Source organism: Drosophila serrata, unplaced genomic scaffold (genome assembly GCF_035046125.1).
Source record: "Drosophila serrata isolate PLE 108 unplaced genomic scaffold, ASM3504612v1 contig_272, whole genome shotgun sequence".
In the NCBI taxonomy this organism is placed as follows: Eukaryota; Metazoa; Arthropoda; class Insecta; order Diptera; family Drosophilidae; genus Drosophila; species Drosophila serrata.
Window position 1 is genome coordinate 3,714,358 of NW_028257170.1, and position 24,593 is coordinate 3,738,950.

General features: G+C 46.8%; 5 protein-coding genes across 7 annotated transcripts; 4 read left to right on the forward strand and 1 right to left on the reverse strand.

The window, feature by feature from the left end:
- Nucleotides 1–2,258: 2,258 nt before the first annotated feature.
- On the forward strand, nt 2,259–3,825 carry LOC110178551 (ketohexokinase). 3 transcript variants are annotated; one of them, XM_086834296.1, is made up of 2 exons: nt 2,259–2,506; nt 2,605–3,825. In XM_086834296.1, the coding sequence occupies exon 2, from the start codon at nt 2,631–2,633 to the stop codon at nt 3,549–3,551; it is 921 nt and encodes a 306-aa protein (XP_086690422.1). In that variant the 5' UTR covers nt 2,259–2,506; nt 2,605–2,630; the 3' UTR covers nt 3,552–3,825. The 3 variants fall into 3 exon arrangements, with proteins under 3 accessions (XP_086690422.1, XP_020801376.2, XP_020801375.2); XM_020945717.2 differs by having other exon boundaries at nt 2,315–2,536; XM_020945716.2 differs by having other exon boundaries at nt 2,345–2,440.
- On the reverse strand, nt 3,718–12,679 carry gig (TSC complex subunit tuberin). The gene is made up of 15 exons (XM_020945715.2): nt 12,214–12,679; nt 12,006–12,136; nt 11,698–11,949; nt 11,497–11,633; nt 11,256–11,430; nt 9,301–9,507; nt 8,367–9,236; nt 7,639–8,245; nt 7,370–7,569; nt 7,045–7,301; nt 4,870–6,988; nt 4,656–4,799; nt 4,332–4,502; nt 4,176–4,271; nt 3,718–4,101 (listed from the first exon to the last, which is right to left on the reverse strand). The coding sequence occupies exons 1-15, from the start codon at nt 12,266–12,268 to the stop codon at nt 3,976–3,978; spliced, it is 5,547 nt and encodes a 1,848-aa protein (XP_020801374.2). The 5' UTR covers nt 12,269–12,679; the 3' UTR covers nt 3,718–3,975.
- On the forward strand, nt 9,911–11,103 carry obst-J (obstructor-J). Its single transcript, XM_020945724.2, has 2 exons — nt 9,911–9,964; nt 10,038–11,103. Exons 1-2 carry the CDS (start codon nt 9,958–9,960, stop codon nt 11,054–11,056), a joined length of 1,026 nt encoding a protein of 341 aa, XP_020801383.2. The 5' UTR covers nt 9,911–9,957; the 3' UTR covers nt 11,057–11,103.
- A 12-nt stretch (nt 12,680–12,691) lies between the features above and the next one.
- endos (endosulfine alpha) lies at nt 12,692–14,675 on the forward strand. The gene is made up of 3 exons (XM_086834297.1): nt 12,692–13,074; nt 13,447–13,647; nt 13,783–14,675. Exons 2-3 carry the CDS (start codon nt 13,462–13,464, stop codon nt 13,954–13,956), a joined length of 360 nt encoding a protein of 119 aa, XP_086690423.1. The 5' UTR covers nt 12,692–13,074; nt 13,447–13,461; the 3' UTR covers nt 13,957–14,675.
- Nucleotides 14,676–15,093: 418 nt separating this feature from the next.
- Ptip (PAX transcription activation domain interacting protein) lies at nt 15,094–23,974 on the forward strand. The gene is made up of 7 exons (XM_020945729.2): nt 15,094–15,489; nt 15,796–18,168; nt 18,361–18,822; nt 18,972–20,691; nt 20,808–22,097; nt 22,169–22,400; nt 22,499–23,974. The coding sequence occupies exons 1-7, from the start codon at nt 15,415–15,417 to the stop codon at nt 23,103–23,105; spliced, it is 6,759 nt and encodes a 2,252-aa protein (XP_020801388.2). The 5' UTR covers nt 15,094–15,414; the 3' UTR covers nt 23,106–23,974.
- The last annotated feature ends 619 nt before the right edge of the window (nt 23,975–24,593 follow it).

Consider the following 24,593-nt stretch of genomic DNA (forward strand, 5'->3'; position numbering starts at 1 on the left):
CACAAACTCTAGAATAATAAACTTAACTGCAAATTTGAGGGAAATTGTAGTAAACAACTAACAGAAGCTGTCTCGAATCGAGGCTAAAACAGAATCACGTATCCATGCGTTGAATGGAAACACATTTGGAGGTGAGTTGGAGTCACCCAAAGCCCCCTCCACCTGATTGACCCTCATCTACCAGGTTCAGTTCCGGAACTCTCCGGTGTGCGATTACCGAAGCTAGTCTGTGCTAACAGTTGCTCTGGGCCTTGGTGCCACTTGCCACTTTACCATTCAATGGAAAATGTTGAATTCGTTAACTAAAACCAGCACGCACTCGATAATCCCCCAATCGCAGCCAAATACAGTGGGTTCTGGTTTACTGAAACCTCTCTAAACTATAATAACTTATCAAATGAATACTAAACTAGTTTTTGGCAAGAGCAAATTGTATACAAGAGACCTTGTGTCTTCAGACTTGGTTAATATCAGCAATTTATTTGTATCTTGACACCACAGTATTTATGTCCTTCCTTACCAGTATAGAAATTCCAAAGGTGTCAGCAAGTTGACAAAACAAAAAATCTTTATTTTTTGAGAAAATAAATAGTCGCAGTCAGGCTTAAAGTTCCATCGCTGGGAAAGTTCTTCCTAAACCTATTAATAATAAATATAACCCAAAGGCAAACCAAATCATGCAGCAGAAATCAAAAATATCACGCATTAATCACATTACCTTGTCAACTAATCAGTTTTTTAAATCGATTATAAATAGCTAAACGGTATATCTTTAATAAACACACCCAATATACATACATACTTTTACATGGACTAAATTCCCTCGGAAATGAGTTCTTTTTCTCGAGAAAGTAATTAAGCCATCATCATCAGTCGTTTCCATCGGTTCGTTGTTTGTCCAACGGCGAAAGGTGGGCAGAAAGGCGTTAAGCAGCGGGGCGGGGTAATTAAAATGGCAAAAATAAATACCTATTAAGAACGTTTACACTGATTGACACTTTAAGGCAATTTCCGGCCATAATTCCATGCCACAAAATGGTGCTCTGGGTACCCCCAAGAAAGTGTTTACCCCGCGCAGCCAAATGTCGAGAGATATCGATTTATGTTGCGTCGGGAAGCGAGTCCGGGAATCGAGGGGAGTATTTAGGCCAGGCATGACACGCTTTACATTAATTTCAAAATTTTGACTTGGCCCTCTTGAAGTTTCTGCCCCCTCTTCTCCTCTTCAATGGGAGCACTTAAACTCACGTAAAATGGGTGGTGCTAAGTAGCCAACGTTTTTGGCTTTATTTATGAAGTTTCATTTGCTTGGTTTACCGATATAGCATACAAAAATATTAAGCTTCTTAACTGAGAGTATTGTTTTAGTTTAACATATTTGTTTTCAGATTCTATTACAATAAGTTCTTGAGAATAGACTTTAAACTAAAGCAGCTAACAGGAACGAATTTTCATATAAACTTCGTGACTTGCCAAGGAGGTCAGCCCTAGCTGTACCTTAATTTGTAGACAGAATACGAAATTTAATGTCCAATCAATCTCTGCGGATGCCGACCGACTAGACAACTCGACGCAGTCACCGTGGATCAATCCCGCCTCCTGGATGACAGCTCCTCTGCCACAGACCGTGGAGAGCTCTCTGTTGTGGTTGACGGAGCTGCCACATGCGTCTGCTGAGCTGTGCCGTGTGTGAGCTCCATGTGTCTAGTCATGGCATCCGCTAATTTGTGCGCCGTCATTTTGCACGGATGTGCTGGGGTGTGACTATAAAGCATTCCAAACAAATTGTTCTAATTTCCATTGCCAGCCAGAATTTACTCGTGAATTTAATTTACTAAGATTGCCGTCGAACTTGGTCTGTGTTTCAGAAATAAGTTTTCAACTTAATATATTTTGGGGATAGTGTGTAGTTATGCCAACTGAGGCAAAGAAGTTTCATATATGATTAGTTTTTTGATTACCAAAGTTCGACAAGTGGAGCTCTGAAGCTTTTAATCATACTATAAACTTATGAACAGAATTCAGAGAGTGTATGAAATTGGTAGAAATGGGTATTTCACCTATAGTAAATATATTAGTGATCAACCATCTAATTTTTATTTAAAACTTCCAGATTAAACTAAAATTATTTAATAACCCCTATTTACAAATGTCGTTTGATTGATTTATATTTATTTATTAGTTGTGGTTACTTGTAATTTTCCAAGCTATGTAATATTATAATGCTCCCTCAAATCGGTCACACTGATACAGAGAGCACTTCTCTCTGCGATCGTGGGTTCAACCCATGGGTTCTCTTAGGTGTTCTCTTACCAAAGCGATAAGAAGAATTGAAAACAAAAACATATGTGAAACACGAACGACAATAAATACCAGAAGTGCAGGTACAAATTAACCTTTCGATTAGATTGAGCTCGAAAAAAAACTAGAGCAAATTGAGGTAAACCCTCGAAATCTTTGATTGATTCGAAATTCGAATTGTTAGGTATTAGATTACCAACAAGCGGTAAAAACATATAAATAGTAGCAATAAATTGTAAGCCTGGAATTAGAAACGTGAACTTTAACCTTTTTAATAAATCATTAAATAACATTTAAATTTAGGAAACTGGGACAGTGTATAATTTAAGATGAACCAGAAAAAGTCTGTACTTTGTGTGGGCTGCACCGTGATTGACTTTGTGACCATTGTCGGGAGTTATCCCAAGGAGGACACCGATCGTCGATGCCTGGATGGATTCTGGCAACGTGGCGGCAATGCCTCCAATGTTAGCACAACGCTCAGAGTTCTCGGCACCAAAGTGGACTTCTTTGGCATTCTGAGCAGTTCGGATGCGTTTCGTGTGCTCCTCGAAGATCTCCGGCGACGAGGGATCGGCACTCGGAACTGCCCCCTGACCAGCAGGGATCCCCCGTTTTCATCGGTGATACTGTCACAGGACACCGGCTCCCGCACCATTATCCACTGCAATAAGGACTATCCGCAGACCACGTGGGAGGACTTCATCAAAATCGATCTCTCATACTACGGATGGGTACATTTTGAGGCTCGCAACACGACACACACCGCCAAGATGATGCAGAGCATCCGGGAGTACGACCGGAAAACAGGGCAACGCACCTTTATCTCGCTGGACTTTGAGACGAGGTACGATCAGAACTTGGAACTATGTCATCCCTGCGACTATGTGATCTTCTCCAAGGAGCTGGCCACCGACAAGGGCTGGACGACGCCGCAGCAAACATGTCAAGAGCTGGCCGCCGACATTTCCGGTAATGGAAGCAAAAAACCCATAATTATCTGTCCATGGGGCAGTGACGGAGCCGTGTGTCTCGATTCAAGTGGTAACTTCCATAAGTGTTCTTCCTATCAGCCTGAGAAAGTGGTGGACACTTTGGGCGCAGGAGACAGCTTCGTGGCGGGATTTATAAAAGCCACTTTTAAGGATCAACGGTGTCTAAGGGAAGCTGTGGACTATGCCAACCGCATTGCGAGTCGCAAGATCGAGGGATTCGGTTACGATCATATAAATTCACTCAGCATAACGTGATGTTCCTTCAAAAGAATTAAACAAACAAAAGACAAAGAAATAAATTAGTTTTGGACAATTAATTGTACTAGAAGTATAGGGAATTATGCTAAAAAGTTGTAATTTTAATTATTTTCGATGTATAACGACCCAAAAGCATCGTAAAAAACATCCAATCGGATACGAATAGTGTTTTGGAAAGAACAGCGCTTATTTATGTATTTCTCACAAATTTTATAAACTTGTCAAATTCATTATGAATATATATAATTATTATTTTCGTGATTATTGATTACAGGCAGAGACTTCTGTTGTTGGTCTGCTGGGTGCTTGCACAATTCAGATTATCCAAATTAAAAAATCAAGAGGGATCCATGGCAGGATGAGTCTCCCTTGGGGGAATTCTTCAGTTTGGAGCCTCTCTCTATCTCGTTGTTGTCGTCGTCTATGTGAATCTGATAAAGTCCCCTCGTTGGTCATTAATATCCGAGCCTATGGACGTGGCAGCATTGACTCCGATGCCGCTCGAAGCACTGCCGGATTTTTGCTGGCTGTTCAGGCCCTCAATCAGCTGTTAAACAAATTATGTTTTATAATTCCCATAAATATATGTTCTATATATGTATATATAGTGGGTTAGCTCACCTTTGATCGCAGGCGCTTGAGTTTGCGCAATCGTTCTAGCCAATTTGATGCATATGGATGCTTTTTCTGCACACTTTGGTAGACTAGCGAGGCGAGCTGCACGTGATAAAAATAATCAAATCAATGAACTAATTAGACTCTTTGACGGTAACTCACATTGGCGTGCAGAGCCATTTGTCGCGCCAACAGAGGAGCACTGCGATCGGAGACGATCCTGGGTTCTGGGTGGCACACGAACTTTGATATCTCTGAGCGTGCCTTCACATACACTCTATTGGAGTTTAGCTCAAGTGGCTCCACAATTACACAAGCGTAGTTGAATTGTCCCTGTAAAAGATCAAAATTTGTTTACATTAATTATATTTTATCTAAAACGGAAACCTTAATGTTACAGATTGGTAGTTTTAAGTGAGACTGCTCTAAAAATTGGAATCTCAATGCTGAGCAACCTTCGTTTACATTTCAAAATATATTACTCACGGATATGGTGTTTAGATTATATTTCTCGCCGCTCTCGTTGTAGATGATCTTAACAAAGTCGTTGCCAATATGACTCTTCTTCAAGTTGCAGTTGGGATCATCCTGCAGGTTGGTGGGCATCAATGTGGCCACATGGAAGGTGACCTGTAGAATAATACCACAAGGGCTACAATGCAAACATGCTGCAAAGAATCTAAAATCACAAACTACCGACCTGCAGTATGTCATCTTTCCAAATGTAGGCAAATTTGCCATCAGCTCCATTCCTGTCCAGCATAATAAACAGGTTGTTTTGCTCGGCCTCCTTCAGGCTGACCAAGGTGCCGATGTTGCGGAGGAACTCCACATATCTAGAGCTGCCGTGCGAGTTGCGCAGGATCTCCACCTCGTTGTTGCACTGTCCCTGGCCCACGTACAGCACGCCGATCTTGTGCGTCTCGAATGGCGGAACCAAATCGATCAGGTTCACAGCGCTAGCATTTTCCGGGCCCACTTTCAACGGGACATCCGTGACGCCCAGCTGTCCGGTGGTATAAAGCTGCAAAAACACGAAGCTGGGATTCATGCACAGCTTGGTGTTGATGGGCGGCTTGGAAGTTCCAAAGTTCCGGAAACTGCTTGCCGGGGGCGGACAGGCACCACTGCCATTGCTTGGTATTCCCGATATAGTTTTCGAGCGCCCGCGCATCATGTCGCCGTTGCCATTGTTGCCGTTGTCATAATCAGTGGGTATCACGCCCCCGACATTCGCTCCATTGCTACCTCCGCCACCGCTATTAGAATTGACCAGAGCACCGGGCTGCGGAACAGAGGTGCCACCAAAGCTGGTCAATCTTCCCGTCGCCAGCAAAGGCAGCTGACCAGGCGAAAGCGGTGGTTTTCCCAGCTTCAATGTAGATCCTCCACCAGCCTGCAGGGTGCTACTGCTGCCGCCGGCTACATGGCTGCTCACATCGTCCGCAGAATGCTGCTTGGGCGGCAGAGTTCCACTCTCTGGCTGCAGGGCCTGTATAGCCGAGGGCGGCGTAGAACCGGCTATCTCCTCCGGTATGGCCTCGCAGCTAACCCGCATATCCTTGGGGCTGTATTGGACGCTCTTTTTCTTCAACGTGAGCTGCGATTGCGGTTCATCGACGGCGGACTTCACGGGCTCCTGGGACAGTGGCATCGGCTTGTTGGTCAAAAAGGACTGCCGCCAGCTAGAACTCATCTCCGGACTGGAGTTGACCCGACGAACAGGATTCCGAGAGCGACTCTGAGCATCCTCGAAGGCCAGCGAATCGTCGTCCGCTTCGCCGTCGCTTACACTCCCGCAGAGAGCAGCCTCCTTACCTCGTTTTCCGGCTGCCGAAACCCGTGGAATGGGAATGGCAGCTGCGGCTCCACTACTGCATGCATTTCCATTACCATTTCCGTTTCCACTTTCGCTGCCATTGCCATTGCCGCCGCCCACAGAGTGGATCTCCTCCTGTCGCTGTAGGGCACGAGCCTTGGCCACCATCCGGCTGCGAATGGCACTCGCCGCTTGCGGTGCAGGAGCAGCAGATGGGTTTGCCTCCGGTTCTGGCTCGGGATCTGCAATCAATGGATGAGATGGAGTCTGCTGAACGGTGGTGGTGTCCGGTCCAAATACTCCGCCATACGCCGTGGGCAAAAACAGCGAGACAACGTTGTTGAAGGGCAGATCCTGTCCGTAGCAGTCGTTGGTAATAGGATTCTGAATGCGGGTTATCCAGGAGACATTACCAGTTGGCCGACGGATGAGAATCTCAGCCCAGCCAGTGCAGGAGCGCACACAAACCGCCTGCTGTACCACCGATCCCCCTGACGATGGACTCATGCTCACCGAGGATTGCGACAAGGAGTTTCCAAGGAGCGATGTGTTGCTCCCAGTATGTGGTCCCTCCTCACCAAGTCCACCGCTGCCCATGGCCTCGGGATTCGAGCCACGACGCGACAACGCGTCTAGAGAGGCGGTGGAGCTGTTGGAGATCTGTCGGTGCGGATGGCCGCCTGTAGCTGCCGAGTTTGAGGACGAAGAGGAAGTCAGCTCGGTGCTGCCCGCCGATTCGTTGCCGCTGCTGTGCTGCAGGCTCACCTTGGTGTAGCGTCTCTCCCGTTCCGGCGACAGGGGCGGAGCTGCGGAAGCATCACTCAAACTCTTGGAGTTCAGGCTTATGCTGGGTGCCTTTCCCAATTGAGCGCAACGCTCGCAGAGACCGCTGCGCGTCGGGGCCGATGGGCAACCAGAAGTGGTTATGGTCACCAGATTGTGACCCACAAGCCAGGTCTGGGAAGCACCATCCTTCAGCAGATATTCGGCGGCAGGAAGACTACAAAAAGATAGTGTTTGGAATGACTGCAGCAAGCAAAAATGTAAGAAACTCACCGCTTGGGCATCGACGGGCAGGGCGAGTAGGTGTGCCGGGCCAGAAAGTCAAAGCAGGTCTCCGCCAGCTCGGCATGGATGTTGCGCAGTCCATTGTTCATCTGCGGTCGCATTTCCAGGTCATTCCACGCATTAGCGTTGTTGCGACTACCGCCTTCTGTGAGGCTCGTGCTTCGCTTTCTATTGGACGAGTCCTCGTTGAGGGAATTCAGATTCACAATATCGCTAGATAGCATCTTGGCATTTGACTGAATCGACTGGAATGAATCAAGATATATATATATGTATATATAGTTAGTTATAACAGAGACCCAAGCCAGCTTACGTTCTTGATGTAGTTAACGCAGTTCTTGCGCAGCTCTAGCTTGCACTTTAGGAACCATCCGGCGATGATGTGGTGGGCCAAAGACACTGTATAGTGATCGTAGCGATGTGGCTTCGTATATGGAAGGGTGATGGCAAACACATACATGTTGTGCATGTTTGTGAAGTTCGCAAAGAGATGTTTGGACAGGTGAATTAGCACTGCAAAGGACACAAGTAACCAATTTGAATTCACAAATGTGACTTACTTTCGCTGGTCTATTAACTCACGCGACAGAAACTCCAGAACCGGAGTGGCCAGCGCATTCGTGTCGGACATCTTGCTCATCTGCAGCAATACGGCTGGCAACTTTCGCATCAGAGCCTCAGGCATCTCCAGTATCAGAATCGTCATCGTGTTGATGCAGACGCTAGCGACGCCGGTGAGTACCCTCGAATTAAGGGCCGTGATAATTCCATAGTGCTGCGGCGGCTGCAGGCTCTCATGGTAGATGACCAGCGAGGCGATGGCGGGCAGGACCAAGGCATGAAATTCGTCGGTGGGCCGCTTGAACTTATTATTGGTCACCGAGGTAATTTTGAGGAGTGTGTTGGCCATTTCCTCTATATCGTTGCCTTGAACCAGTGCTTTGTTCTGCAGCACTTTTGGCAGCTTCCGGATGACCAGTTGGAACACCAAATAGTCGGTATCCTGCTCTAGGCAGCGCACAATCAGCTTGCACATTCGACGCGTAGAGATGGCTGTGGCGTGAGCCTGTGGCAACAATGGCGAATCGATGCCCAGATAGTGACTGAACTTTACCACATCGGTGTCGCCCTCCGGATAACCAATGTGGTAAGAGCCATTAGCACGGGCCTGGAGCAGCCAAGTGAAGATCTATAATAGTGTGTAGGAAATCAAAGTTAATAATACATTTCAGATCAAAGGAAGTTCGTTTTCTTTTATCTCTGAAATACAGAAGAGTCTTACTGGCGTAGTATTTCGTATCTTTACTTACTTTAAATCGCACCAAGCTAGTCTGTTGAAAGATCTTGGTCCGGTCGTAATGTAGCTCCAAGTGATCCATCAGAATGTTAAATATCTTGAGGGCGTGGGCCGCTGGCATGCGGTGCAGCTTGATGGCGAATACCTTGACCAAACCATCGACGGCAGCTATAATATCTTCAGTGTCGCTCGCTCCCGAGGACGCATGTCGGGTATGCTCAAATGGTCGGTTGATGAGCGCCTCCAGGATGTCCAGCAGGTCCATACATCGTTTTGTATCACAGTGCGACGCAAAGTTAGCTAGAGCACGAACGACAGCCACGCGGACAAGAACACTTGGCTCCAGATGGATGTTGGACAGCAGGACGAGCACCACCCTACTGAGAATCTCCTCCTCGTAGCAGGCACGGTTCTGGTCCATAATCCGTACCAGCGCCTCTATGGTCTTGATACGCACATCGACATTGGACATGCGATAGTAACGACGCACGAACTGGGCCAGCACCTGAAGCCATTCCGGTCGCGTAGCCGTCACGCGTTTCGATCGGTACTCGATTAGGGCCAGAACTGAGGCCTCTGGTCGTCGATCCGCCACCCGCTCGATGAGATCGTAGATGCGTTCGACATTACCCAGAATTTGGGACCGATCCTGCTGCAACAGCTTTTCTATGCAGTCGATGTTCTCGTGAAAATTGATCTGCAAATGATGCAGTCGGTCCTTGTTGATGTTGGTCGCCTCATAGTATTCGATATTGCTGACGATTGCCGACATTATGTCGCAAATGCGATCCCAAATGATCTCAGAAAGCTGCTGCTTGTTAATCACCATGCGGACGCTAAGGATCACCTCAAAGGTAACGATAACCTGTCGACTGTCGAGAGCCTAAAAATTACACGGATTAGCGTCTCTCTCCCGATGCACTAGACAGAATCTGATATCTGCTCACCCGAAGGAAGGCTGTCAGCACATTCGTGGCATAGGTCATTGGTGAAACCTGAAAAATAATGTTCGATCCGAAGATGTTCATGTTCAGGTGGAAAACAGCACCGCGAAGCATGTGCGCGTCGTCGTAGAGGGCACGATCGTTGAGGATGCTGCACATCATCTTCATGGAATGATAGCCCAGCTGTGTGCCCAGCAGGTTCTTCATGATCTGTAAGTAAAACGATCCGAAGTTCGATTTTGTGAAACCTTCGAGATGCCAAACTCTTTCGGAGCTGGTAATATCTAGAGATAAAATGAACCGAGGTCACTACCCAGAGAACTGGGTCATCGCCCCTCTCATCTTAAAGACCTTGAAATTGTGTTTTTCCACTAAAAATCACAAATTCAATGATCACCTTTTGGGAGTAGGGCTAATCATCATCTAACGGAAAAGGCATGTTAAACGATAAGAGCAAGTCAGGGGGAGTATCAAGCCAGATACACACTGAGCAGAATTCTCATTAGTATTAATAGGAAAATGTCAGAGCCAATCTCTGCCAGCGATTGCCAAATGAGCTGATAAATCCCCAGCCAAAGCGAGGGCATAAAAAGCGAAGCAGCCCCATATCATCACCGCACTCGACGGATTCTTCAAAAATAAACGCACATCCTACGGAGAATGGAAAGTGAGTGGTCTCCTAGAAGAATTCCTAAACATTGGATTCGATTTTATTAATAAACCTATCCACTTCTGCCCAGATCAACTTCTATTAATTGGCCTTCTGCTGGCCGTCAGCGTAGTGGAATCGCTCATTGCGGAGCCGGATATGGCAGCTCTTTGCCAGATTTCCGAGCCCTGGCAAATGCTACCACACGAGCATCAATGCCAGAGGTTCTATGTCTGCACCGGTGACCAGGAAGTACCCTTCCAGGAGTTTAGCTGTCCAGCGGAATACCATTTTAGCAGGGAACTGAAGATATGCGTGCCCGGCGCTTGCTCTGATGATCACTCCACCCCCACTTGTGACACAATAAACCATGTTGAACGAGTTTCAGACGATTGCTCGCTCTACAAGCAATGCTTGTCCGACGGTGCCTATGCTGTGGCCAAGTGTTCTGCCGGAAACTACTTTGACCCAAACCGAAAAGCCTGCCTTCCCGTAACCGTGACGGCCGCTCATCAGTGCAGCTGTGTGCTGCCGGATAACTCCACCTTGGCCAACCCTAATGACTGCGAGACCTACTTCCGCTGCCAGTCGGGAGAGGCTGTGTTGCAGCAATGTCCTCCCGGGGATTACTTTGAGGCAAAAGTGGGCTCCTGTTTGCCAGATCACACGGGCATCTGCTTAGAAAAGCCCACAATGCCGCCGCAGTTGATGCTGTCCGAGAAGGCTCTGGCTTTGGACGAATGCATACGAACAGGAAGTCGTCTGGCGCCACATAGTCGTGACTGTCAGAGATACTATATTTGTGCCAGGATGAGGGTGATTGAAATGCGCTGTCCCCGAGATCAGTACTTTGATGTGGTGCATCGTTTGTGCAGTCTTGATCGGCAAAGCGAATGCAACATTTCCACAAAGGTGGAAAACAAAGAGGTGAAGCCGAATAAGGAGGAGCAAGAAATGGAAATTAATGTAAAGGAGTTGGAGCAAGAGTCGTCTGAAGATCTAAGCTTGCCAGCATTAGAGGTCAATGCCAAGCAGCCGCCGCATCCGCTACATGAACGGGAAGGAGTTAGCAACTACGACAAGTTTTCGTCAAAGTTCGTCTCGCTATAATCAGTTACTTGTAAGAAATTCATAAAAATATATATCTTAAACACAAACTGCAGCATGGACATGTACAACTGCGATTTTAACCTCAGAATAATTTAGATAATGCAATTAAAAAGGGGTTAAGGGAAGTAATTCATCTATCAGAATATCTGTAGAATAGGGCCTTAATGTACAAAAATAGCTTAAAACCTTCCCGACTCACCTTAAATGAGGCCGGACAATAGGGCGCGTGATTGACCGTTCGACACAAGGTTGTGATGCACTGCGGCAGTGGCTCGCTGGGAAAGATGGTGTAGCCGATGACCATCTCCAGGATTGTCAGGCACTGTAGGCCAATCTCATCAACCGTAACGCTGCAGCTCAGTTCGCAGGCATTCCTTCGGAAAAACAGAACGCTTGGATGTTATACTTGCTTCATTAATAAGCACATCATCGTCACCCACTGCACGATTCCCACGAGAATGTCCTTGTCCAGATGGGCTGCATTGAACTTGATCAGATTGACCAGCATGTCAAGATAGGGGCTCAGCAGATTGGCCTCAGTGATCGCTGGGATCCAAAGCAGCATAAACTTGCCAATCTGTGGAGAGACCAATAAGTTAATCAATGAAGTTAGATTTTTACGCTAGCAGTCAATCGCATACCTTCTCCTCGAAGTTGGTGATGTCCTTCCCATTGTCGGTGAGTGTGTCGAGCAGGTCAAGCAGGTGACGCAGATCCTCGCGCGCCTCGTGGTTCTGAATGACCAGGAAGAACTTCTCCCGCATGATGGTCAGGTTCTTGTACTGTGTGTGGATTAGTCGCTTGTAGAAGCTCAACGCAATCTGGCGCGTATCGGCCGGCTTGTTGGGCACGATGAGATCGTTGGTGAGATTAAACAGAATAGTGATGGACGTCTGAAAGGAGGGAAATGAGCAGTATTCTAGGCATTTACTCTCTTGCCACCACGCACCTCATCCAGGTTGAAGCTGTGCAGATACATGTCGCCTAGCTCCTTTAGCATCCTGCATCGCTCCGCCACCGGCTGCTCCGGCCGTAGTTCCCTCTCAAACTCTGGCCGGAGGGTCCGCTCACCCACGTATCCTGCGTAACGGGTAAATGTAAGCATCGGTAATGTTTTATTTTTGTGTCCAATAAGAGTGCGCCGAACTCTTTGTTACCTGCCGGTTTCGTTTTCAGAAACAGCTTGAACTTGGCCTTGTCCTTGGAGCTCATGTTGCTGCGTCGGATGTGGGCGTGGTCGGTGGATCAGTTGGCGGTGTGTGCGTGTGTGTGGAACCAGCGATTCCTCGTTTTATATCCTTATAACAATTTACACACAGAACACAGGGCAAAAAAAATTAGCAAAACAGCTGAAACAATCGTGGCAGTGTTACCAGGAGCCGTTAGTCTAATAAGATGGAAAGGTTCTCGGTGATAAAATACCAACCAACTCTATACAACAAGACATAAGTTTCGAGGATTGATTTCTACCAACATTCAATGGCAGTCATTTAAAATAAACAAATAAATAATAAACAATTTAATGATAGGAAGAAAAAAATTGACAAATAAGCTAATCAAATAAGGAAATAAAATAACATGAATAAAATAAATAACATCCTGGAATTCTTGTGGTTCAAAACTAGTATTCAAAGTGCTATCGCTTTTTGGTATATTATCGGTTTAATTGAGTATATTTTTGTCGGTATAGTTTTTTCGGCTGAACTGCGGTCACACTGCTTGCATCATCTCCCAGCGCGTCTGTAAAGTGTTAAAATTATTTTTTATTGTAGAATCGCCTTGAAAAAAGCAGTCAATCCCAAATAAACATATAAATCGTGTGTCAGCCAGCCTGATTGTGTTTATAATCCGAGCATTTGCCCCGATTGCTTGCGAATAGCAGCTAGCACCGAATTCGGCCCGCTAATTGGTAAATCCGATTTCCAGGGAGGGAAACGCAAAAGGAGAAGCGGAGAACAAAAGGAGGTGGAAAACAACAGTTAATCGTCAAATTTTACGCGTCGAACAAATAGGCAAAGGTGAGCAACTACGCTGTACACACTTGCACACATACAAGCGCCTTATCGCCTGCGTATGGGTGTGCATAAAAAATTAAAACAATATTTGCTCATCCGATTATTACTATAATAATTCGCGTCCATATATTATTAGCAGTGTGCGTGCGCCTGCCCTGGATATCTAAGCTGGTGTGCGGTCGCGCGTGTGTGTGTGTGATGAAATGCAATTTTATCTTGGCATTTTGCGCGCCTCTGCGTTTCGTTACCCTTGTGATTCCGAATCCGATTCCGTTTTCCCTTCCTCCATTCCATTTTCGCTTTTGTTTGGAAAAGCTCTGTCGCCATATTTTCGGACGGTCGCTAACTTTTCACTCGTTCCCATCGCTTCCAAAGGTAAACCCATCCACGATGAGCTCCGCGGAGGAAAACAGCAATAGCCCGGCCACCACGCCCCAGGACAACGATCCCAATGAGAAGGCAAATCTTACGGATCTGGAGAAGCTCGAGGAGGAGAAGTTGAAGTCCAAGTATCCCAGCGGAATGCGGGTGCCCGGTGGGCACTCTGCCTTTCTCCAGAAAAGGCTGCAGAAGGGGGTGAGTGTTAAGGGTCATCATCCAGCTTACCGAAACAAAATCTAGACAAGTTCTGTGCCAAAGTACAGCTCTAGCACCCGACCTTCAGAGCTTAAGATAATCTACCTACATTATAAAAAAAAATTCTTCCCGCAGCAAAAATTCTTCGACTCGGGCGACTACCAGATGGCCAAGCAGAAGGGTGGCGGTGTTAAGCAAGTGTTTGCCAACAAGGTGACCACCGGGGAGGCGATTCCCACGCCAGAAACCGTGCCGGCACGCAAAACCTCGATCATCCAACCATGTAACAAGTTCCCGGCGACGAGCTAATTTACTCATCACACCTCGTCACGCCTCCACACTACACCCACAACCTCAACTGCAGCCAGTTTACCCCCGTTCCCACTTTAAATGCTCTATACCTAATTTTAAAGAAAACCTTAATACTAAGATGGCTGCTGGCCGGATTTCGCGGAAATTTAAACAGAAAAGAAACAAAAAAAGCAGAATTTGTAGTTCCCCCGTAAACTTAAAGCACCACCCGAACGGCACACTCTTTCCTTCGCTTTGCTAGTGGCCAATCAATCTCAAGGTCCCGTCTCTTCAGTACTTCTCTCAGGCCTGAGAAGCGAAGCTTAGGAGGTGGTGAGCCTGCGGGTGCAGCGCGAACTTTATTGAAACAGTTATATATATATCTTTATCTGTGTAACATTAACATAACTTATCCTGATCGTGCGTAGTTATAAGTATTACGAGCATAATAAATTTAAGTTGGAGCCACAGCCATACAGCATTGTTCTCCGTGAATAAGTGGGATTCCGTCAATAATTTATGATGTGCTCGTCTCTGAACTTTTTAAAGTATGATATAAATGTTAATAATAGGCAGTTGAAAGAACTTGCACATTTGTAAACATCCGAATAGATTGCTGCTTGCAGAATATTCAATTTTCAGGGCGAGCGTTAGAATCGATTTGTAAATGAAGCAGAGCGACGATAACTTCCCCAGTATTGAGCTAAAATAAATTGTATGTACGTGCTACTTAAAAATGTGTTGATTTCCTGGGACGCTAAATCAACAATTGAATTCAAGTGTTTGTTCAACTGATAAATGCCTGGGTGGCAATCATCTTAATTGATTATTCAAATCGCCTGGCAACTAATTTAAAATTACAGAAATCTAGTTTGGCAGAAAAGTCGAAATAAAATGTTTATAAGTTGTTAAATATACATATAATTGCTATATCCTGGAAAATGCGGAAGCACTAATTAGGCAATTGACCATTCCTACTTTTCGGACAAAGTCTAGAGCTTTAAACAAGAATTAAATGTTGGTTTTTAAAAATGATCTTCATTTTGTAATTTCCGCCAACTTTTGAATATTTTACACATTTCTCAAATCGGCGCCGCTGGCTAAGATATCGACGAGAGTTCTGTGTAAAAGGCCACATAGCGATCTGGCAATATTGTTTTCGATAACCTTCCACGATTGTTTTCATTATTTTTCTCCGGTTCGGTCACACTGTTCGCCATTGCTTGATTAGAGGAAACCTAAATTTAAATGTAATTTTAGCATTCTTAGTGGCAATTAAAGTGCATTTCGCAACTAGCACCGTGCCGGTTACTGTTTATAGGCCTTTGCGTGCAGCTCAGAACCCCGCCAACCGGTCGAAAACACGGTGAAATGTAGATGGCCACCAAGCGGCGGTCGCAGCAGCAGCAATAACAAAAGCAAAAGTGAAATTAACGCCACAGGAGAAGCGGAACTGCAGTATCTTAGGGCGGAGCCATGGAGAACCTCAAGATAAGCGACAAACTTTTCGAGGATGTGATATATTATGTGCTCGGCAACCTGGATGAAGAGGTAAAGAGACGGCCGCTGTTGCCTGTACTTGCATGGTGCTCCGTGCGTGCGTGTGTGTTAGTGTTTGTGCGTGCGGCTGTGCCTGTGTAAGTGCACACACAGGGTGCCCCGGCGCAATGCGCGCCAATAATGTTGCCGCAGACCACAACACCTCATACTACACACAGGGTAGTTCGGGCACGCGGAGTTCCTATAATCCTTACGTCTTAAAGTTTATAGCACTTGATCAGCTGCTAAAGTCTTATAGGATGGCAATTAAAACAAACAATATGTTTTTATTCTAAAAAAAAAAAATTCCAATTGCAGATCGAACGCTTCCTTAAGAGCGGCGGCGCCCAATCGAAGCTGTTCCTGTCGGACACAATCACACATCTGATATGCGCCACCAACTATTCGGAGGAGGAGCTGTCTATGAACCTGGACCTGTACAGCGCAATACCCGTGACGGAGCAATGGATCGTGCATAGCGCCAAGCTGGGCCGGATGGCCTCGACACGGGCCTTTGACCCATCTCCCAATCAGCTCCGCCTCATGCGCGGCATCCGGGTGGCAATCACAAATGTTGTGGCGGGGGATCGCAGGCGCCTCTATGCCATGCTTACCTACCACGGCGCCGTTGTCACGCACAGCTTTGGGGCCACCAACACGCATCTGGTATGCGGGGCGGCCAACGGTGGCATCTACAACAAGGCGCTGGCGCTGCCCAAGAATGCCATTATTATAGTAACGCCGGACTGGGTGACGGACTGCCTCAAGTCCAGGAGCTGCCTGCCCACAGAGCCCTATCATCCTAGGCTGCTGAAGCCCATTGAGAAGCAGCGGACTCAGAAGCAGCAGGCAGCATCACAGCAACAGCTGCAGCAGCAATTCCAGCAGCAACAATTGCAGCACCAGCAACAATTGCAACAACAGCAGCAGCAGCAAATCCTCCAGCAGCAGCAGCAGCAAGCGGCACAGCAACAACAGCAGCAGCAGATGCCTGCCACTTCTTCGTCGACGCTGTCGGACATCCTGGGCTTCGGGGAGGACAGTGCAGCTGCCAAAAGCATCGCAAGCATCAAATCGCAGCTTCAGGCCTCGGCCGAGCAAATACAACAGCAACAGGTGCCCGTGCCTAATCCCCAGCAGCAGCAGCAAGTGGTCTTCGTGCGACCGCAACCGCAACCACAGCAGCAACAATTGTTGCAACAGGGTGTTCCGCATGCATCTGCTCCGCCATCACCTCACCCGCAGCAGCAGCAGCAATTAATTATACAGCAACAGAAAATCATACCCGCAACTCTACAGCAGCCGCAGCAGAACCAGCAGCAAATCAAGAACATTTTACAGCAGCAAAGACAGTTGAAGAATGCACAGCAACAACAGGTTCAGCAGCAGCAACAGCAGCAAATTCAAATGATTCAGCAGCAGCAGCAGCAACAACAGCAACTTATTCAGCAAGAATCGCAGCAGCAGCAGCAACAACAGTCGCCCAGACTGCCTACAACTCCAACGGGGCGACAAACTCCCCGAACTCCACAGTCAACAACGCCGCAGCCCGTTCAATCTCCGCAACAACAACACCAGCAGATTGTGCAGCAGCAGCAACAACAAAATCAAATTGTACAACAACAGCAGATTGTCCAGCAGCAGCAGTCTGTGCCAGTTTCGCCGCAAATCATACACCAGCACTTGATGCGGCAGCAACAGATATTGAATCAGAGCCAAATGCAACTGCAACAGATTATCCAGAGCGGACAGGTACTGACGCCGCAGCAGCAGCAGCAACAGAGGCAAAATCAGCAGCAACAGCAACAGATCATGCAGCAGCAGCAACAGTTGCAGATGCAAATACAACAGCAGCAGCAAAATCTCCAGCAGCAGCAAAGTCTCCAGCAGCAGCAGGCGCAGCAAAGCCTTCAGCAATCACCACGGATGGTGCAGAACCGTTCGCCCGTAATGCCACCCAGCACGCCATCCCCATCGCTACAGCAGCAGCATCATCCCAACATGTTGCCGCCACAATCACCACGCCAGCTGCAATCTCCGGCTCCGCAAATGACGCCACCGCCACCTCCGTCGCCGCAAAGTGCCCAGCAACATTTGCGCCAGCAGCAAGTGCAGCAACAGCAAATCCAGCAGAATCGCCAACAGCAGCACATGTCCCCGCAGCAACAGCAATCACCGGCAATGATGTCCCCGCAGCAGCAGCAGCAAATGCAACCCTTTCAGCAGCCCGTCCATCAGCAGCAGCGCATGCAATTGCAGCAGCAACAACAATTGGCTCAACAACAGCAGCAGCAGCAAAGTCCTCAACAAATATCTGCTCCACAGTCGCCGCAGATTCCGCAGACGCCGCCCATGCAACAGAACAAGCTGCATCACCATCAGGTGGGTGGGCAGCCGCAACAGCAGCAGCAGTCCTTCTCCCAGCAAAAGCCCATCGATCCCACGGATCCCGTTCAAGTGGCCCAGGTGCTCAGTCGTTCTACATTGAGTAGCAACCAGGATTCGCTGATAATGCGGCAACAACAATTGAAGCAGCAACAGCAGTTGCAGCAGCAGCAGCAGCAAATGGCTCCACAGCAGCAGCAGCAACAACAGCAGCCTCAACAACAACACACTCCATCTCCTCGGCAGTCGCCGCTGCAGCAACAGCCAACCACCCCAACAATACAGCAGCAGCCACCAAATCCTCAAGTAAGTACACAAACCTTTTTATTAAGCAAAATAATAACCGAAATTAAGGTAAAACGAGTTAATAAAGCTTAAGAACACACTGTTTATGAAATTCAGAAGATAACAAGCTACCCGCGACTATCTCACCAATTTAACCTCTTGATCTTGTCAACAAGATTAATTTTATTAATTCATTTCTATGTCTGCTTTTAGCAAATACAACAAGTTTTGGCCCAGCAGCAGCAACAACAAGTTCTGGTACAGCAACAACCCCAGCCTGGACAGCCTCAGCAGCAACAGCAACAACAACAGCAACAGGTCATCACCCAGCGACATGTAATAAACACATCAACGGCCCAGGGGCAACAGATAATCCAAAGTCTTCAGCAAAAGCAGCAGCAAATGTTGAATGTTCAGCAGCAACAACTGCAACAGCCACAACAACAGCAACAGCAACTTTCTCAGGCGCAGCAACATACCCAACAACAACAACCGCAGCAGCCGCAGCAGCAACAAGTACAATTCACCCAACAACAACAAATCGCATTGGGAGGTGGTGGCCAAGTGCGGATTATTCAGCAAACGATTCAGCGGCCACAGCAACAGATTCCACAACAACAACACCAACAAATTCTTTTACAGTTTTCACAACAGCAGCAACAACAACCGCAGCAGGTATGTTTACACATTTTATTTAATAATGAATTTGAGCATGGCTAGTAGGCCTGACAAAGAATATATCAGAAATTAGATGCATTACGTTTTACGATTTTTTGATAAAAGAATATTTTTTTTTTGTTTATACTAAATTAAACTACTTACAGGCATTACAACAACAACCAATACAACAACAGCAACAAGTCCTTGGAGTCCAGCAGCCACAGCAGCAGCAGCAGGCACCGCAGTCGATGCAGCCACAGGGGAAAACCTTTATCATCAGTCAGCAGCACTTCAATCAGCTCAGCTTGGCTCAGCAGCAGCAGATATTGGCTCAAAATCCACAGAGTCAAAACGTTTATGTTGTGAATCAGACGAACATATCCCAGCAACAGCAGCAGCAACAGCAACTAGTGCAGCAACAACAACAACAACAGATGCTGCAGCAGCAACAGATTATGCCACAGCAACAACAGCGGATGCAAATGCAGCAGCAGCCGCAGCAAATCGTTGTTAATCAGCAGATTCTGAGCGATCCACAGCGCTTGCAATACCTGCAGCAACAACAGCTGCTGCAAAAGCAGCAACAACAGCAGCAGCAGCAACAACAACAACAACAACAACAACAACAACAACAACAACAACAACAACAGATACTTATACAACAGCAGCAACAAACTCCTCAGCAGCAGCAGCCTCAGCAGATTGTCCAGCAGAAGCTACCAATAGACCCTCAGCAGCAGCAACAGCAGCAGATTATGCAGCAAGTCTTGATAACGCAGCAACAGTTGCCTCAACGCACGCCGCCGCCTCAACAGCAACAGCAGCAACAACAGCTGCTGCTGCAGCAACAATCGCCCCAACACCATCAACAAATGCCGCAACACTGGTCCCCGCAAAGTCCAGCATCAAGCCAGATAGCACCCACCACTCCAGGAACTCCCACCAGCAGTGTGGGAATGCAATCGCCGCTGCCCACAACTCCTCAGCAGCAGCCACAGCAACCGCAGCAGTTTATACCGCGCGGCTTGCGACCGCAAACTTCGTGGCCCGGCCAGCAGCAGCAGCAGCCACAAGCTCCGCAGCAACAGCAGCAGCAACAGATCGTGCTGCCGCCGCCTGTCCAACAGCAGCAGCAACAGCCTCAGCAGGTGTCACAGCAGCAGCAGCTTATATTGCAGCAGCCACCGCAGCAACAGAAAATAGTTCTGGACGAGAAGACCCACGCGCACTTTATTTCCCTGGATGCGCACAAGAGAGCCGAGTACATCACCAAGTTGAATCAGCAGAGCAAGCCGCGGGTGATGCTGCGCCAACAGGTTGCTTACCAGCCGCGACCTGGTGCACCGGGCAGCATCGTCGCAACACGGCCGGCCGGAGGTCCTGTTGTGCCACCGGGTCACATTATTGTCCAGAGCCAAATGCCGCCTGGACTGACACAGCAGCAGCAGATGCTCTGGTTGCAGCAACAGGGCAAGCGCCAGGTGGTTGTTCGAGCCGGGGGAACTCCTGGCCTCAGTCCGATACAGCAGCAGCAGCAACAACCGGTAGTGGGAGTTGGACAGACGACACCGCAACAGCAACAGTCGCCGCAGCAGCAGCAACAAGCCTTTAACCCCATCAACGATCCAAATCAGCAAATGCTTTTGCAGCGCCAACAGCTGCGCGTTCAGCAAATACCCATCCAGCAGCAGCAGGCGCCACAGCAGCAACTGGGCAAGCAAACGGTGCAGCTCATCACTGGACCCAATGGACAGCTGATAGAGCAGCAGACGATTGTCCAACAGCCGCCAACACCGGGAACACCCACAACTCCGGGCGCAGTCCCGGGACCTGTCCCAAGCGGTGCCAATATAATGACACAAACTTTGGTCATGACTTCAACAAGTGAGTGAATATATCTTTTTTTAATTTTTATAGTATTTAATCAAATACTTAGTTTAAAGGGGTATTTATTTATTTTTTTTTGTTGCTAATCTTTACCTCCTGTCTCACCCAATCAGCTCCCGATGGACAGCAACAACAAACCCCTCAGCAGATGAACCTGAAAACCAAGACAGCCCTGGCCAACATGCTGAGCAATCGCTTGGGCAACAATGGAGTGCAGACGCCGCAGCAGCAACTAATTCAACTGCCTGATGGTCAGCAACAACAGCAACAGATTGTCCAGCAGGTGGTGACTGGAGCCACTCCGCAGCAGCAGCAACAGCTGCTAATGCAACAGCAGCAACAACAACAGATGGTTGTCCAGCAGCAACATGTCGAGCCACCATCGGCAGCCGGTGCTCTGAGGATGATGGGCCAGCAGCATAACGCAGCAGCCGTCGGTGTGTCAGGACCCCCACGAACGCAGCAGGAGTTGCTAATGCTACAGCAACAACAACAACAACAGCAGCAACAACAAATGCTGCAACAGCAGCAAATGCGCCGAGTGATCGCTGTGCCGCAACAACAGCAGCAGCAGATTCCACAGCAGCATCTGGTGCAGCAGCAGATCGTTGTAGCTCCGCCACAGTCCCCGCAGCAGCAACAAATGGCCGTTGGCGTAGGCGTGGGTGTGCCAGTCCAACAGCGGCCACCACATGGTTATATGCAGGCCCGCCCCGGCCAGCCACCGATACCGATGCCACAGTTTTACGGCCACAATCCCAACCTGAAGCTGCCCGCCGATCTCTTTCTTGTGGGCTGCACCTTCTACATCGTGGAGTACGACGAGACGGACGGCGATGAGCTACCCATTTGGCTGGATACTATTCGGCAGTTTGGTGGCGACATCGAACGCGTCTACTGTCCCCGTGTGACGCATGTCATCTGTCGCACACAGCGGCACGGTGTGGTGATGCAGGCTCTGCGGGATGCCAAACGTTGCGTCACCGCCTACTGGCTGAGCGATATCTGTCTCAAGCGTCAGCTGATGCCGCCATGGCAACCTCTTCACCTGCCCTTCCCCAGTCAGTTTGGCTATCGCAAGCCATTGGAAAGGTACATTATTACCTCTGAGGGATTCGAGGGCGAGGAACTGGTGAGGCTCCAACAGATGGGCGAGGAATGCGGGGCCATATACACCTCATATCTGTCCAAGGTGAACACGGTAATCGTGTGCAAGCAACTCGAGGGCAACAAATTCAACGCGGCCAAGGAGTGGAACATACCGATGGTGAATGCTCTATGGCTCAGCGACGTCTGCATCGGCAACCTGAGCGGCCTGTCCCAGTACGATAATCCCAAATACCAGCAGTACAGCCTAATCGCTCCATTCCGCATTGAATGCAATCTGGTGGCGCATCTGTTAAGTAAGTCTCAGTGTTTTTACTGAGCTTTCTCGTATTTTTCTAACTAATTTCTTATCCTCTCCATTGAATAGCTGCTTGGAAGGCACCGATCAACCTTACCCAGGAGGCGCACGAGCGCGTCAAGCGTCATTTGTCCGATCCCTTTGGCAGTGAGCACAAGCTGAAGCGGCAAAAAATGAATGCCTTCCAGCAGGAGCAGTTGCCAGAGCAGATTGTATGCATCGAGTATCCTACTAATACGAAGCCGCCCAAGGTTATCTTCTCCCAGGTTGCCGAAGCCGAAGCCCTCAAAAAGGCAGTGTTGTGAGTATACCAAATGCTGTTAAACTTTTAGTTTTTAAAGTCTTAAGTGTAAGTTAATTTCTTGAGTTACGTTTTTAATTTTGGAATTTTATTTGCAGAATTTTGGGCGGAATCGTTGTTGACAGCCCCGCAGATGCCACGCATCTGGTGATGACACGCGAGAGTCGCACCTGCAAGCTTATACAGGCATGCTGTCATGTGGACTTTGTGCTAAAATCTAGCTGGATTGTGGAGAGCGCCAAGGCCGGTAAATTCGTCCCAACTGATCCGTATCGCATCCAGCACATACCGGTCGATGAAAATCTGCAATTTAATTTAAACACCGTCCTGTGTGCCCCCACACGTTCGACACTATTTGCCGGCAAGTACTTCTATGTGACGCCGGATGTGTTCCCAGCCCGCGACGAAATCATTCGGATGATCGAATCGTCCGGTGGCAAAGTGGAGCCAAAACGACGGACCGGTGCTGCTGTTTCCGAGGCGCATGTCCAAGCGCCCGACTCCTATATCATAGTGACCTGTCCGACGGACATGCATCTGTGCGCGGATTTAACGCGACATGGCAACCCAAAGTGTCACATTGTGTCCACGGAGTTCGTGATGAGCTCGATACTCAGGCAACAGCTCGAGATAGAGCCCAACCTCATACCATACTTGTACAACAACAACAATGTGAATAGCGGTAATAGCAATAAGTCCTCCTAGCGCCGTGTTTTCTGGTTGCTCTAGAACTGTCGAGAATAGGGTTTCTGGACAAATCAAACAAGAATTTATGCGAGCTGTAATATACATAAGTAGGTAAGAGTGTAGGGTTGAAGAAAGATAGTTTTGATGGCGATAATCGCAGAATTGAAAACAGTTATTGGTGAATTGTCATTGTCTGACTAAATCAATTAGTTCTAGCCTGATCCAGGTTCTTATGATATACCAACAAACGAATCTAGTCCACTGAATTCGTCAATGCATCATACGGGCATGCAAATATAGATACCAGCATATCGGTTACTCTGGTATATTATATATATATTATATTATAATTTTTAAATAAATCATAGTCCTTTTTCTTATTTAGTCTGCACGAACTTAAAGTGTATATATATTCTTAAAACAAAAGTATCGTTAGTTTTCTGTAACTATCACAAATTAGGTTTTATTTAAACTCTGCATATCTTTTAATTATTATCCCACGAAAGAATATTTTTATTTTAATTTGAATTTCGGTCGATACTGTGTGAATTTTTTGAATATAGCATGTAGCAAAAGAAATACCTTAATTATTGTAAGGTTAAAAGATTCATGCAATCATTTATATATACATACATAAATATATTTTTGTAGGTTCCGGAACCTCCCCACTCTAAAATAAGTATATCACACAAATATACACATTCATATATATATTTCCTAGAGTATACGAAATGTTTCACAGAAATTGATATATATATATATATATTGCTGGCTATTAGTATTTAAAGAGTACTTTTTACTTAGGTATTGAAAATATTTTCTCAATTAATATTAAGTTCTAGTTAGATTCGAAATGTAAGAAAATTAAAATAATTTTACCGAAAAAACAATCGAAGTTTTATAATTATTATCGACAAGCGCTTTGAATGGTTAATATTTTCAGAAATCCTGTCGATGATTGAATAATATAAATTTATTTTAGTCTTTCGCAGTACAAATTTTACCAAACCATAGTTTAAAAAACTCATAACTAAATTAAAAATCATTCATTTTACTTCGGAAAGCTGTTCTATGCTAGTTTTTAGTAGACTAACAAAGCTGAAGAGTCAATTTAAAATTTAAAAAACTGAATTTTTGATAAATTTTTATAGGGTCTGAAAAGTCTCCTTCACTGCGTTTTAATCTTCTGACTGAAGCTATACTCTGCAAAAAGGTATAAAAACAGACAATTTTCTTAAATAATCTGAGTTTTCAAAACATCATAATTTAGCCAAAATAGCATTAATTTTGATTCGGAAAACTTTTCTGTGCAAGTTTTTATAGCACTAACAAATCTGCATACTGCGTATGTTGATGCTCTTATACGTTTCTGACTAAAATTATAGAAACCCGCAAAAAGGTATAAAAACACACAATTTTTCCCAAAAATCATACTTAAAAAAAACTCATAACTAAGCCAAAAAATAATTGATTTTAATTCGGAAAGCGTTTCTATGCTAGTTTTTA

What these genes read in the sequence shown, in the direction of transcription:
- LOC110178551 (XM_086834296.1), top strand. Translation starts at nt 2,631, where the DNA reads ATGAACCAGAAAAAGTCTGTACTTTGTGTGGGCTGCACCGTGATTGAC.
- gig (XM_020945715.2), bottom strand. Translation starts at nt 12,268, where the DNA reads ATGAGCTCCAAGGACAAGGCCAAGTTCAAGCTGTTTCTGAAAACGAAA. An exon ending in ATTCTCGTGGGAATCGTGCA is followed by an intron (nt 11,431 to 11,496) that starts GTGGGTGACGAT and finishes GTTTTTCCGAAG; the next exon opens with GAATGCCTGCGAACTGAGCT. An exon ending in CTAGCTTGGTGCGATTTAAA is followed by an intron (nt 8,246 to 8,366) that starts GTAAGTAAAGAT and finishes ACACTATTATAG; the next exon opens with ATCTTCACTTGGCTGCTCCA.
- endos (XM_086834297.1), top strand. Translation starts at nt 13,462, where the DNA reads ATGAGCTCCGCGGAGGAAAACAGCAATAGCCCGGCCACCACGCCCCAG. An exon ending in AGAAAAGGCTGCAGAAGGGG is followed by an intron (nt 13,648 to 13,782) that starts GTGAGTGTTAAG and finishes TTCTTCCCGCAG; the next exon opens with CAAAAATTCTTCGACTCGGG.
- Ptip (XM_020945729.2), top strand. Translation starts at nt 15,415, where the DNA reads ATGGAGAACCTCAAGATAAGCGACAAACTTTTCGAGGATGTGATATAT. An exon ending in TTTGGTCATGACTTCAACAA is followed by an intron (nt 20,692 to 20,807) that starts GTGAGTGAATAT and finishes TCACCCAATCAG; the next exon opens with CTCCCGATGGACAGCAACAA. An exon ending in TCTGGTGGCGCATCTGTTAA is followed by an intron (nt 22,098 to 22,168) that starts GTAAGTCTCAGT and finishes TCCATTGAATAG; the next exon opens with CTGCTTGGAAGGCACCGATC.